The sequence below is a fragment of the Protopterus annectens genome, chromosome 12.part0 (assembly GCF_019279795.1).
Source record: "Protopterus annectens isolate FY-2018-M chromosome 12.part0, PAN1.0, whole genome shotgun sequence".
In the NCBI taxonomy this organism is placed as follows: Eukaryota; Metazoa; Chordata; order Ceratodontiformes; family Protopteridae; genus Protopterus; species Protopterus annectens.
The window spans coordinates 141,158,523-141,174,345 of NC_056746.1; the positions used below are offsets into that span (position 1 = coordinate 141,158,523).

The window sequence follows — 15,823 nt, forward strand, 5'->3', positions numbered from 1 at the left end:
TAAGCACAGTCTACAGCAAATCAGTCTCCCTGGTTGTTATGTTCAGCTTCAAAGACAAATGGACATTACCAGGACTGGAGAACAAAGCAAGAATTTGACACATAACTTACCCTTTGAGGCATGGAGGATCAGTTCTAGACCAGCTGAACGTTCCTTCACTGATGACAATGGCATTTGCTGACAAAGAAATAAATCATTAAAGATGAGCTTACAAATGCCAACAACAGCACTGTTCTGCTTTCAAACTACAGATGTCATGTTTAAATGGTACAATGTTTACCTTTAGTACATTTACTTTACACAAGAGACACTAAATTTAGCCCTTTGAGGCAAGTTGCCACTGACCCCATGACACCTCCAAAATGAAATCTTTCAGTTCCTTCCCTTTAATGTGCTAAAAAGGAAGCACTTTTTGAGGTAATATCTTCAGCAGAAGGAATCTTAAATTAAATATGTTCATGTTTTAAATGGTAAGCTAGGACAGGGAACAGTTTTACTTGTATTTTACTTAGCCTTTCCCTTACATCTCGCAGCATGTGAAGTACAGATCACAAAAGTACAGAAAGCAAAAAGTTTGAGACTCTGTATGGCTTTAGAAATCCAGTTATGATCCCTTTCAAAAGAAATTAAAGTTGCATATTTGCCATAAAGCTATATCTGCAAAAGTGTGTCCAACATCAGTAACAGGACTATATACAGCAGGCCTTAGAACCTGCTTAGCACCTTCACCTCGTCAGACTGTCTGCTCATTCCAATAACTAAGCAGCTCGGCATTCATCTTGATGACTGTTTATTTCTACTTGGTAACTAGTTAAGTGCATTAATCAGTTGACCCTTTTCAGCCATGAACCAGGCTTGAAAAAAAAAAGAAAAAAGGGATAAACAAGTATGCAAACAAGTTACAAGAAATTTGCACGCATAACAGGGTAAATTCAAATAATAAACAATTACACATGTAGTGATTTACAACAGTACAGTAAGTGGAAATTTTAGATCCCCTAAGTTTACAAAGTGCTGGTATCCCCTTAAAAAAAGCCAAGAAAGAAGGTACTGGACAGTCACAGGTACTGTGGGGACTCCTATAGGACTGCTACAAGCTAGGCCTGCATTTATTTATTTTTATTTATTTTACCATTTGTTTACCAGGATAGCCCATTGGGCCGAAGGAGCCCGTTTTCAATGGAGTCCTGGGGAGAAAAGCTCCAACAAGGTTAAACAAGTAATAAAGTAATTAGACAAATGTACCAACAAAATGTTACAAAGTATACAAAATTTGTAGTATACAGTGAAATAAAAGATGTACAAAAAAGAAATAATAGTACAAAATGCTTTTACAGAGCAATCAAAGGTACTAGCTACATGTATATACATTTACATAGTCTATGCAAGTGAACTTCTCAAGTCAGATTACAAAAGAAACAAGAAACAGATAAGAGGGAAACTAACAACTAATAGGTAGAGTGAAAACACAGGTATAGAAGGAAGAAGTAAGGAGCACAGACGTAGGTGGAAAATTAGGTAGGAAACTAGACAGTGTACAGGCATATGGGCCAATCAGAAATCGCTAAACATGAAGCTACTTGTGTTTAATGAGGAACTGCCTGATGTTCCGCATTAAACACAAGTAAGTTTGTTTCTTTTTTTTTTTTTTTTTGGTCTTCACTTAGCATGAAAGACCTTTTATTTTTTTTGTCCCTACCTGGCCAGTCGGAAATCTGGCAACCCTGGGGGTACCATACAAGAGGGAGTGTATGAGGTAGGTGGAAGAAAGGACATGTTTGGTTGAGGGAGTAAGGAAGCGGTTGTGATGGTAGAGTAAGCATAGTTTTTGGTGGGTTTTCTTTATATTTGTTTGGAGATGCATGTCAAAATTTAAGCTGTTTGCTGATCGTGACACCTAGTAGCTTTGTATGGGATACAATTTTTATAGGGGGCCCTGTTTTGCCTAGTTATGGAGAAAGAGTTGGCAATTTTAGTATACTTTGAGGGGGTGAATATCACAATTTTGGATGTAGAAGCATTTAAGTGCTAGGTGATTGATTACCATCCAGTTCTCAGTTGATAGGAAGGCTTCCTGGGTTAGTTTCTGTAGTATGGGGAGGGTTTTAGCAGAGCAGATTATTTTGGAGTCATCTGCATATTGGACGAGCTGGGCATTAGGAATACACTGATGGAAGTCATTTAGAAATATATTAAATAGTAGAGGGCCTAATATGGACCCCTGTGGTACTTCTGAGCCGAGGGGGAGTGAAGTTACACTAAGAAATACACTACGTTAGAGCTTTTAATCTTACAGAAATTAAATGTTGTTTTGAGCAGAGCTAAGGGAATTGGGACTGAACTAAAGTTTTGTTGTGAAATAGTTTTAATCTTAGACTCTGGAGCTCACCTGTTTGCATACAGAGGGAATAATGATCTCATACCATTAGTAAAGTATGTTGCTACCTAGTTGCTGACTTGATCACAGCTCTCCAAGCATATACAATTATAATTGTTGCTTATTATTTGTGTGTACCCTGTTCTGCAGTGTAGCCAGCAATTTTTTTTGTATGGGGGCCAGTGAAGATATACATAGCAGGGTGACCCATCTATATCTTCTGTTTGCTGTTTTCCATGCTTGTTGATACACCAGACCACAACCATGTTGCTCAAATGGACACCTAATGGACTTTTGGGGAAGATGATCCTTATTATTTGCATAATTATTAGTACTACAAAATTTAAAAAAAGGCCTTGTTTTGGTCATGTGTGTGGGCAGTCAGAGATACTAACAATTGTTCTGTTGGAGAGGATAAGGCACTGCTGTTTCTAGGAAGCTAGTATTACTGGCTGAAACCAAAAGCTGTTTTTTTTCCCCATTTATTTTTTGATTCCTTAGGTCAGCTACACCGCTGAGCTGCTCTTTGCCCAGCATCATACAAAACTGCACTGTACAGGGGCAGGAACTTCAAATGAAATTTTACTTCTTAGCAAGAAATGACAGAGCCATACCCAGTAGCAGGATGTGCTAAGGTGCTACTACTCACTTAAAGACCAAATTAAAACACTGGGAAAAAGATCATGCACTGAGGCTGTAAAAAAGTTATTGTCCAAGTCTCCAAAGTCAAATAAAGACTACGCCTCAGCAGAAATCAAACACCACAATACTTACTACCACATCCATATCAGAGTCACCAGGGGAAAAAAAAACAAACTCCTTCCAAACCTAGTAAACTGATCTTATCTGAACATTCTTATCTTGATTTGTAATTTACTGTGGAGGTGACTGGTAAGAAGTTTTAGTTGAAGTTATATTTTATTTTTTTACCACTATTTTTTTTTTCTTTACTGTTTGTAGGAAGGAAGGGCTAGCTTTTAGACAAGATTTACTTTGATTTATCCTTTGTTGTTTTACCTTTAATTTTCACTGTTGGTTGTTTGAAAGGGATAGGCATTAGAAAAGCAAGCTCTAGCCACCCCAAAGGGCCTAGTCAGCTGTAAATTCACAAAGTCTATAAAGAGGACAATCCAGAGCTTATCTATCTTATCTTGGCTTAGGATTTACTCCTCTTTATGGTTAAAAAGTGTGACTGCAAAGAATTACAGCTTTTGTCTGACTTTTAGAACTTGTATGATCAGAACAACTTAACTGTATTTACTTAAATATTTAGTTGTATACTTCTTGTTCATAGGTAGGTACTAGGCTATCGACCCAAGGGCCTACGTAAGTCTAGCCAGCAAGGTTCCATAGCTTACGCCACCCAAGAAAGTTATTTTCCTATGCCACTGTCCAGCAGACACACAGAAGTGATCCCCAGGGTGCATTTCCTATTTCCCATCCACTCAAAGATTTTTCTTGAAGAGTGTTAATGAAGAACTTTGCTTGACATAGATGGGTAGCTTGTTCCAGAGTATAGGAAGTCTCTGCGACAGGAATCTATCCCTCCAGTATGTCCTGTTTATTGTGGTGACAAGGTGCAGGTCCTCAGAGCATGTAGCTCGGAGGGATTGTGATTTCTTTAGGTGTAGCATGTCCAACAGCTCTGGGTTTGACATAGCTTTATATGTTAGGCAGAGATCACCAGGCGATATACTACAGAGTAAAGCTGGAGTTTTTTGAGATGGTCAGTATAGGGCATTTGTTTGAGGCCAGTAATCCTCTTTGTGAGGTACTTCTGTGGCCTTTCCAGCTGCTGCAGATGTCTTGTGAGGTACATTCCAAAAGGGGTGTTGTACTCTATAATGGGTCTAATGAGTGACTAGTAGAGGGGAACAATGACCTATTTTTCTCATAGAATTTGATTTTTCTTTGAATTCTCTGGTTATCGATTTTGATTATTCTTTCCTTTTATAATTTTTTATTCATTTGAAGCTTAATATGGATTCCTTAAATGAGTATACCATTAATGATTAGCTAAAGCACAAATATCTTGTATAGTTTAATAAATGTTATGCATATTTCAAGGTAACAGCTGATGACACTGCGATCCGTGTTCCTCATGTAAAAAGTTGGATGATTTACTTACCATTATTAGATGTAAATCTAGACTTACTGATGATGATTGCACTTGTGCAATTACACAGCTCGGAGAACTGTTGTTAAATATATTAATTACTGGACTGGTGAGATAAATAATGTTAGGCAAGAGCAAATAGAACACATTTAGGAAATGATGCGTCTATTGTCTGTAAAGATCATTCAACCCCTATGACACAAGACAATGCCCCTGACAACTTTGGAATTCTGGAGGCAAATATTCAGCAATCTGAGGATTCACAGTGTTTAGAAGGAAACAAAAAAAAAAAGAAAGGAAGAAAAATACACTTATAAACGTCTATAAAGAGAATAGAAACTAAAAAGGACACTGCTTTGTTATGTAACACAAAAATTACAGAGAATGAACACAATAATTACAGGGAAGGATAACATTTTTCTATCAGAAAATCTTCAGTCTACAGAAAAGGCCATCATTTTTTACAAAAGAGAAGGTAGAAAAAAAGAGGCAAGCGTCAGGTGAAAAGGAAGAAATCAAAATTGAATGAGGAAGGATTGAAGAACATCACTGCAAGAAAAAAGAACAGAAAGACACATGACTACATGACTCAAGATGTGGATGTACAAAGCTGGCTGGATGAGAACTGTATGCTTGCAAATGTAATACGCAATGAAAACAGTGGGATTAATAAGACTAATGGTGATGAAGATTATTCCTTTGTGCAGATATTACTGTATTAAAAGTTGAAGATTCTTCAGATCTGGTCAGAAAAGATATTCTTGTAATTGGAGATTCTATTAGAGGAACTGATACCCATGTTTGCAGAGAAGATAATGAACATTGAATAGTGTTATGCAGGAGCAAAAACAGAATGTTTGACAAACCTTGGAACACCTTAATGTAATTAAGTACGGATCTGTTTTTATTTATGTCAGTACAAATTATCTCATCCACAAGGACTCGCTGACTGTTAGTAGGGAACTTACATAGTACAGCTTGTATTGGTGTTAGGATGCATTTTTCATAAATCACATACAGAAATGAAAGTCCGGTCACAGTGAATGAAAAGATTTTTGGGGGTAAATACCTACATGGAAAAATGTCCCATTTTAAGAAATGGAAATATGTAGAGCATCCAAGCAGCATTTTGGGCACACGTGTTCAAACAGGATGGAGTGCATTTGTCAAGATCAGGGGAAGAAAATTTTTGCAACATTTGACAAACACTAGGCAGGATTTTTGCCTGGTTGAAAATTGAAGTTCACAGATAGCAACATTTGATGCATCTCTGATGGTTGTTAATGCTAGTAGCATTAACAATACATTTTTTTTAACTGGAAATTTGCTGCATTTCCACAAGACTGATAGTGTTATTGTTTGCAAAACAAAGTTAAAGAACAATGACTGGAAACCAGTTCTGTCAGGGTATAAATGTTTTTACTGTAACAGATATTCTAACAAAAAAAAATCAGGTAAAGGTGTTATGGCAAGGATTAAAGACAGCTATGAGACCTGTAATTATTACATGTTCAGTGATAAAACCAATACTATAGACTGTGTAACTGTGACGAAGACAACCCTGGAACATTTAACAATTGTTGATTGTATAGACTACCAAAGTCAAGCGCTGATGACCTAAAGGAATTCATACATTTATTGCATGAAACACAGAAGGGAAGAATAATATTAGCTGGCGACATAAATTTACTAGAAACTGATTAGAAAAATATTGATTTAACAACATTAGTAAGGAAATTATTCACAACATATTTTCAGGAACAATCGCTTCAGACTGTAAAAAAAATAACAACCAGGAAATGTAAAGTACAGTTTTGTACCTACCATAAATGTAGATGTTCGAAGATCCACATTGCTGCAGTCATAACTAGTGGGTAGTCCGCTGTCCTCGGTCGGCCCGAATACCAAAGTATTAGGCTGGCGTCGGTCATGGGCGCTCAGATCTGACGTCAGTGCGTCATGGTATTAAAGCGCATGACCGACGTCATATCCTCAGTCTTTTCTTGCCCCAGATGTCAGAAGGCCCAAAAAGAAAGGCCACAGCCAAAAATAGAAAAACCACCAAGACACATGTACAAACAACCTCTACCACCCAAACCATACAACTACTCCAAACTACAGAGGGGAAGGAGGGAGGGTAAATTGGACTGCAGCAATGTGGATCTTCGAACATCTACATTTATGGTAGGTACAAAACTGTACTATGTTCTTCATCTCACATTGCTGCAGTCATAACTAGTGGGTAGAATCCCAAAGCAAAGGTAAAAGGGAGGCTGGCAAAATCATAAAGCATTGGGAGCTGCTAACATGCCCTGTAAGACTGCAGTGGCAACCCCAGCCCTAGATTTGAAATAAAGAGGGAGATGGTAATGTTTAGAAAAAGTGTGCACTGAACTCCAAGTAGCTGCCTCCAAAATATCTTTAGTAGCTACACTCCTTAAAAAAGCAGTAGAAGTGTCAGTAGCCCTAGTGGAATGAGGTCTGATTCCAGCCGGAATCTCCTTACCATGATGACAATAACAAAAAGCAATACAATGGCCAATCCACTTAGAAATAGTTTGTTTTGAAACAGGTTTCCCCTGAGAGGCCAAAGCAAAAGAAACAAACAACTGTTGAGACTGTCTGAACCGTTTAGTCCTGCTCAAATAATAACGCAACTGCCTGTGAATATCCAAAGTGTGCAAAATTTTCTCCCCTTTATTTTGGGGATCAGCATAAAAAGTAGGCAAATGAATAGATTGGTTCAAGGCCACATTTGAAACCACTTTAGGCATAAAAGTAGGGTTAGTACGCAGAGATACCCTATCCTTATGAAAAATCAGGAAGGGTTCAACTGCCATCAAAGCCTGTAATTCAGATACCCTTCTAGCAGATGTAATGGCCAACAAAAAAGCAGTCTTCCAAGACAAAAACTTTAACTCAGACGTAGCTGCAGGTTCAAAAGGAGGTAAAGTAAGCTTTTCCAACACAAAATTAAGATCCCAGGAAGGAGTAGGAGCTCTCTGCTGGGGTCTTATGTTCTTTGCCCCTCTAAGAAATTGCTTAAACAAAGGATGAGAGAATAATGGTGGGTCACAGTCATAGTGAGCAGAAATGGCTGCAGCATGAACTTTTACAGAGGAGAAAGACAAACCCTTGTCTAATAATTCCATAAGATATTGAAGAGAAACACTCAAATCAGGCCTGGAAACATCAAAGCTCTTTGCTTTGCTCCAAATAAAAAATCTCCTCCATTTATCTGCATAAACTTTCCTTGTACTAGGCCTTCTGGCCTCCAAAATAACATCCAAAACTTGTTGAGGAAGCTGCGACCCTCCAGGTTCTAGAACAGAATATGCCAGGCTGTTAGATGCAGGGACTGAATCCTGACATTGAGGAAATGATTGCCTGCCTGAGACAAAAGGTGTGGAATTGAAGGCAAAGGCCAAGGAGGCTCCCTTACTAAACTCCTCAGCAGAGGGTACCAGTGCTGTCGAGGCCAATCTGGAGCTATTAGAATCATGGAGGGCTTGTCTTGTCTGACCTTCAAGAGCACCTTGGGAAGGAGAGGCAGAGGAGGAAAGGCATAGACATGAAGATTGCTCCAACTGAATGATAGAGCATCCACTCTCCAAGCTTTTGGATGAAACATCTTTGTGCAAAACTTTGGCAACTGGAAATTTAGTGGAGAAGCGAACAGATCTATGTCTGGAGTCCCCCATATCACTGTCAACTGTCAAAATACATGAGGATCCAATTTCCACTCGTGGGGATCCACCATCTGTCTGCTCAAAACATCTGCTAAGGAGTTCTGTGCTCCTGGCAGAAACCTTGCCTGAAGAGTGAGGTGCAAACCGAGAGCAGTCTCCCACAAAATCATAGCTTGCCTGCAAAGAGGGTACGAATGGGTTCCCCCTTGCTTGTTGATGTACCACATAACAGTTGTGTTGTCTGTTTGAATCAACACTTGTCCTGGGTGAAGTAGATCCTTGAAAGCCATCAATGCAAATTGGACTGCTAACATCTCCTTCAAGTTGATATGTAAATGTTGAAGTCTGGCAGGCCACGTGTCTTGAACCCATTTTCCATTGAGGTGAGCTCCCCAAGCCTTGCCCGAGGCATCTGTCGTTAAAATCTGACTCGCCTCTGGTCGGGTCACAGAGAGTCCCTTGTTTAGGTGACATTCCTGAGCCCACCACAAAAATTCCTTTTGAATGCAAGGTATTATCTGAATGACAGTGTCCAGATCGTGGCAGTGTTGCGTCGATACATTTTGAGATACCATTGTAGCTTCCTCATATGCAGTTTGGCATTGGGAAGCACCAGAATACAAGATGCCATGAACCCCAAGGCTTGAAGGACTGTCCTTGCAGTCAGCCTGGACCGTAGAGACAATTGTTGGAAGTAAAGAGTAAGGTTTCTTTGTTTGTCCAGGGTCAAAAAGGCCATCTGGGAAGCTGTATTCAGTCTCACACCCAGAAAGCACATTTCCTGAGAGGGTACTAGACTGGACTTTGTTTCGTTCACACAATACCCTAGGCACCTTAACACTGCCATAACATACTGTAGATGGTGAAGAAGCTTGTTTTTGTCTTGAGCAAGAATCAGGCAATCGTCCAAATAAGGATAAATTTGAATTCCTCTTAACCTTAGGAAGGCTATCACCGGAGCCAGAACCTTTGTGAACACCCTGGGCGCAGTAGATAAGCCAAAGGGCAATGCAGAGAACTGATAATGTAAAGTCCCAGCCCGAAAACGCAGGAATCTGCTGCAACTGGGCCTGATAGGAACATGAAGATAAGCCTCTTTGAGATCCAGAGTTACCATCCAGTGATCTTTGCCCAACAGAGGCAGAAGTTGTTGCAACGTCAACATTTTGAATTTTGGAATGTCCAGGTATGTGTTGAGGATAGATAAATCCAAAATTGGCCTCCAAGTGTTTCCTTTCTTTGGTACAAGAAACAGGCGAGAATAAAATCCTAGGCCCACTTCTGACAGAGGGACCTGCTGTATAGCCCCCATTTGAAGAGCAAAGAAATCTGCTTTTGAGCCTCTACCCTTTGCTGAGGAGGAACGTCTGGCATGCCCTTGAAAGGAGGCAATGTGTGGAAATAAAACTTGTAGCCTCGGTCTATAATGTCCAACACCCATTTGTCCTGGGTGACTAAAAGCCAATTTTGCTTGAAGAGTGCCAACTTTCCTCCCAAAGGTGCTGCCAGACAGGAGGGATCTGGCAGCTGAAGATGCAGGTCATTGGGCCTGTTTACGAAAGGACTGGCCCCTGCCCTCACCTGTAGATTGTGCAGGGGAACTCCACGTTCTAAGCCTGAAAGAACTCTGAGCTCTGCCCCTACCACGCCTAGATCTGCCCCTAGACTGTAAATCAGAAGAAGGATAAGCCCAACCCTTAGTAGGCCAATTCCTGCTAAACTTAGGGGGCTGCACCTGCAAAAAATCTTTAACAGTCTGCATAGACTTAGCCTTGTCTTCCATTTTCTTTAAGACAGACTCCACAGGAGAACCAAACAAAACTTCAGACTGTAAAGGAGCATCTAAAATTCTAGCTTTAACATGCTCTGACAAATTCTGATCCTTAAGCCAGGCGTGCCTGCGAATAACTGATCCAGTGGCAGCCACCCTGGAAGAAGCCTGTAAAGCATCGAAACCACACTGTAAAGAATGCTTACCCACCTGATCAGAGGCATGAACCAAATCCTGTAATTCCTTACACTCTATGCCCTCTGCCAAAGCATCTACCTTAGATTTTAACTGAGTAAGGAGAAAATTCTGGTACTTCAACATATGAAACTGGCAATTTAAAGCCCTCATAGCTAGAGTGGAAGAGGTGTACACTTTCTTACCCCACCTATCCAAAGCTCTAGAATCTTTATCCATAGGAACTGGATTCTTTACAACAGAAGCCCTGACACCCTTAGGTCCCTGGCTAATAGTTTCTGGGTCAGCTCTTGGGCTCTTATACAGATATTTATGAGCCTCAGGCACTCTGTAATACCCATCTGGTTTAACTGGCGCAAGAGGCAAAGAGTCTGGATTAAGGGAAGCCTTAGAGAAAACATCCTGAACAACATCCAAAACAGGAGGTATAGCTAAGGGCCGATGTTGTGGTAAAAACAAAAATTCCCTAAGCCTCTTTCGGGAATCCGAGAAATCCTGGCCCTCCCATTTAAAATGCTCCCTCATAGAATGCAGGGTTTCTGAAAAAGAAAAATCCTCTGGAGGAGAAGCAGAAGGACTGGAATCCTCTGCGTCTGAATCAGAATAAGGAGGAAAATCCTGAGTGTCTTCAGCCGAAGACTCTGAGTAATCTGAAGCCTGTTCTAAACATTCCCCCTCTGGCTCCACCCTAGGCCTCTTATCTGGAGGGGGCATAGAACCCCTGATTAAGGAAATTAAATCTTCTGCCATTTTAAGCATGTGTTTTTTAGGCACAGAACCTGCAGAACTAGGACTGACACCTGAGGAAAGCAAACCAGGCCTGCCCTTAGAAGGTACCTTAGAGACAGAAGGAGAAGGCCTAACCCCCTTAGGCAAAGAAGGGAGTACTGCAACCTGAGAGGCCCCCTCAGCCTGACCTGACTCCTGAGAGGCCACATCCTGCAAAATTAACGTCTCCCCCTGAGACTCAGCTGAAACCTCGGCTGGATCCACAGATTCCACCGTAGTTTCTAAAGAACCGGCGTCCGGAACGGACGACTCATCCTGCTTGGACCTTAACGATTTTTCCTTGCGCTTCTTAGCGGTAGCGGGCGTCGGAGGATCCGACGGCATATTGTAATTACACCGCTTACCGAAGACAAGCCTAGCGCAATCTAACCTACGTTTAATGGTGCGCTTATTAAACCTAGCACAAAAGCGACACCCGACTACGTCGTGCTCAGGCCCCAAACAAGGAATACAAAGAGAGTGGTAATCCCTATGCGGTATCGGTTTCCCACAAGAAATACAATTATTCACTTTTTCTGACATCCGGAATTAACTGAGGCAAGAAAAAACAAAAATATTCCCAACGGGTACTTAGCCAACTTGGTTTCGGTCTGAAACTCAGAATACGAAAATTTCAGAACGCCGAACGGCACTTGCAAACGCTGCTTCTGCTTCGGACCATGCGGCAAAAAAGACTGAGGATATGACGTCGGTTATGCGCTTTAATACCATGACGCACTGACGTCAGATCTGAGCGCCCATGACCGACGCCAGCCTAATACTTTGGTATTCGGGCCGACCGAGGACAGCGGACTACCCACTAGTTATGACTGCAGCAATGTGAGATGAAGAACATCATACTAGACATTGTGTTCCTAAAGAAATTACTGGTACTTCACATTAAGTTTCACTACTGTTGATGTGCATTGATCATGGGGCTATAAAGGTTTATTTGTTTCTAGATGATTCTGCCAAACTGAAATCTAAACCCACGCACAGAAAATTAATTACAGATTACATGGAAGCAAAACAGTCGCTATGTAAAACTAACTGGAGTGATGTGTTCGGTGGAAAAAACTGCAGATGGAATGTGGAAAGTTTTGAAAGAGAAATCGTTTGAGTGAAAAAAATATATATAATGTTTAACATCAGGATCTAGGCATACGTCAGGGGGTTATATTTCCATAAGAATAAGACACCTGATTAAGGTGAGAGGCAAAAAAATATATAAAGACAAATTTGAAGGATTTATATAAAGATATTGAGCACAATAGGAAACCTTTTTATAGATACATAAGATGTGGAAGGAGTAAAGACATACAGATATTTACAAAATCTTGCGCAAAACAGTTTGGCTCCACAAAGGGTGTGATAAGTTGTTCTAGTGACATCCATGTAACCTCAGATACTGGAATCAAATTAGATTATATTGAAAAAGAATTGCACAAACTGCATTCAAAGTAGTATAGGGAGGAGAAGGAATAAGTAATAATGACCTCAGAACACTTCAGCAAGAACTTGCAGTACCATTATATCTATTATTTACTGGGTCATATAAATATGGGGAGATTCCTCAAGATGTGAGACATGTTTATTAAACCTGTCTACAAAACCCAGTCACATAGACCCTTAAGTCTACTTTCATGTTGTGGAAAAGTAATGGAGAAGTTAATATTGGATAAGGTATTGCCAGAATTGGACAGGTTGGGATTTGAAACAATATGTCACAACATGCATATGTTGAAAATAGATCTATTACCACCTGTGACGTGATGGTCTATAACAATACAACTGCAGCTATAAATGAAAACATGTGTTGTGATGCAATTTATATAGATTTAACTTCAGCATTTGACAGGGCATACACAAAACACTGATCAATAAATTAGAACTAGATACTGATGTACTCTTGATAAGATGGATAGCTGCTTGGCTTATAAATAGGACATGGCAAGTATCTAACAGCAATTGGACAGGTGAAATTCCTGGTTACAGTCAGGGTGTCCGACAGGGCTCTGTCCTAGGCCCTTACTTCTTTAGATTGTATCTTTCAGACCTAACTTTTTCATCTGAGGCATTCTACGGTCTATACGCAGATGGCCAGAAATTGGGTAAACTGATTACATGTGTTACAGATAAGACATGTCTGCAAAAGAACTTGACTGAATTGACCATTTGGGCACAGGAGAATAATATGCTGATTAAATACATTAAAAACTAAGTATATGAGATTTGGGAGACATAAATTGAAAGGTGAATATTTAATACAGCACATAGTGATTGAAATTGTAGATTCATTTAAGGACCTGGGTATATGGGTAGATCGAGTTTCGAGTTTTTCTAATCATATCAGCTAACTGGTTAGTGATAGTTATAGAACTATAGGCTGTATAAAAAGATTTATAAAGTCTAGGAAATCAGAAATGATGAAGTCATTGTTTGTTAGTGACATTAAACCCAAACTTGAGTATGGAATAACAACATGGAAACCTTATAAGAAATACAGGGGTAAACTGGAAAGAATACACAGGAAATACACCAATGGCATCCATGGATGTGAAAATTTAAGTTATTATGAAAGACTAAAATATCTAATTTGTACAGTGGGTCCTATAGATATCTAAAAGGAGATCTTGTGCAGGTATATAGGGCATTTAGAGACAACTACCTCTGGGAATGTTTTGGGTTATCAAAAAGTACTAGAGAGTCATCAGACAACCTATGTAGAAGATTCTGTAGGAATGAAAAGTGTACTAATTGGTTCTCTGAGAAAGCAGCTGATACATGGAACAGGCTACCACGTTACATTAAAGCAAGTACTAGTTTAGATATTTTTAAGAACAGCCTGGACACTTGTTATGGGAACAAGTGTTTTTGTATATTGGCAGTCTAGAAGGGCATTAACGCCCAAACTTGAAATATTTGCTTGGATGTACTTATAAAATGTACTGGAGGTGGGTGACTAATCGGGCACTCAGACTGTGCCTCTCAAGACTGGACAAAAACAGGGCAATGGTGAGTGTCTTTCAGGTGCCAAAACCTCTGGCTTGAGGGTCCTTGCAAGTTCAAACAAGTATGAATTCAACGTGGTGGTTTTCCATGTGAACGTTAACAATATGGCACACACAGCCCTTTGAGATATGCAAAGAGACATGTCTGAGCTCTGCATGCAAGTGAAAAAATAAATGAAAGACTCTGGTATTGAGCAGAACCCTTCCTTCTCAAAGAATGCAGCCAAGGCAAAACAAAAGATGACTAGTTTCAACCAATGGCTGACTTAATGGTGCTATTTGAGAGGGATCTAACTTGTGTCAACGTGGGATGAGTTCCTGTACAGCCCTACTTGCTTTGCCAATGATGGCTTGCTCCTCTAATTCCAAGGCTTCCTCATACGGGCTAAAGCTCTTCCTGACCCATAGTGCCATTTAGGCACAGTTCAGCTAAGGATCTTCAATCCTAAAAAACAAAACAAATGAAGAACCAGACAATATCAAGGTAGCACTGCTAAACACTTCAGAGTCTTAAACTGACTGCCTTGAGGTCTTCCTGCATAACGGATCACACATCCATGTGTGTACCACTACTACTGAAACTTGGTCTAAAAGTGCCAAAAGCACTCTCTCTATACTATGGTTTTGTGCCCAACATGCTTTTAGGCACAGTAGAAATGGTTAAGGACTACATTACCTACACGCAGATTCCTACAGACCAAACTTAAGATATAAATTACACTAAATAAAACCAACTATCAGATCATAGCATGTCACAGTCCCCCTCCCCAATGCCCCCTGAAAACCAAGTTTGATATCCAAATATTCTGGTCAAACTTCATACACACAGAAACTCTATCATCCTGGGAGACTATTCATAAACTAGGATACCTATAACTCAAATGATGGTTATATCCAAAAATTCCTTGATTTCATAAATGAGAACTCCCTGGACCACAAATTCAAAGAACATACTAGGGGCCAAAATATTCTTGACCTTGTCCTTACAAATATAGCAACTATATGCACTATCCCACTGGTATACGCGTCCCCAGTCAAGTCTGGCCAAAATTGGTAAACCTCCTCCTACAAAATCCCCAAATCATCAGATGTAGCTATCACAATAGTTGACTTGAAATGTACTAACCTTCCTGCAATTCTTTGATGAAGTCTCAAAACTCAAGTACAACTATAATCCCCCTGCCAAAAGTTGACATGGCTAGTAGTTAAGTGAATAAACTATAGACTAGATAAATGCAGTCACCTGACAGTCCCTATCAGAACTAAACAAAATGAGAAATTCAAGAGCAAACAGGCCTGTAGAAAAACAGTACAATAAAAGATCAAAGCTTATTAAATAAATAGTGTAGCTAAAGACCCACAAATCAACATCAAAATATTGCCAAATTACTACTAGATGCCATTAGAAAACCAAAGAGATGCCATGAATTTAGACTAGCATCAGAAGTCTAGGACAATTACAAATCTTCCCATTACATCAAGAAATTAAGAAACAACACTCAACAAATACTCTGAACTTATTCAAAACAGGACCACCTAATTGGATCCAGCAGCTATCTCATATGTTAGATAATAAATTCACTACAAATTTTATCTCAATTATACAAGCCCTACATATTCCAAAGGATCTTAAACCCTTATCACAAAAGCAAAAAACACTTGCTAAATACAAGTTCCAAAACAAAAAAAGAATACATTTTTCAAATCACTTAATAACAGACCCAACTGTCTGTTGAACAAAACTAAATATGTGTTGGTGGACCTGCTCCTACAGCTATCTGACCTAAACTTAACCACTGGCTTTGCCCTCCAGATGTGATACATAGCAGTTATATCATTACTTCACAAAGCTGGCTCCATCATGGACCCCAGGAACTTACAGATACATTAGCCTCA

The 15,823-nt window shown here is 39.8% G+C and overlaps 1 protein-coding gene across 2 annotated transcripts in view; it reads right to left on the reverse strand.

Moving 5' to 3' along the window:
- ABCC1 (ATP binding cassette subfamily C member 1) overlaps positions 1–15,823 on the reverse strand; it is a 1,301,041-nt gene that overhangs the window by 596,103 nt on the left and 689,115 nt on the right. For both annotated transcript variants that reach the window (XM_044089159.1, XM_044089158.1), the window contains exon 15: positions 111–177. In XM_044089159.1, the coding sequence (XP_043945094.1) occupies positions 111–177 (67 nt within the window). The remainder of the gene's footprint in view (positions 1–110; positions 178–15,823) is intronic.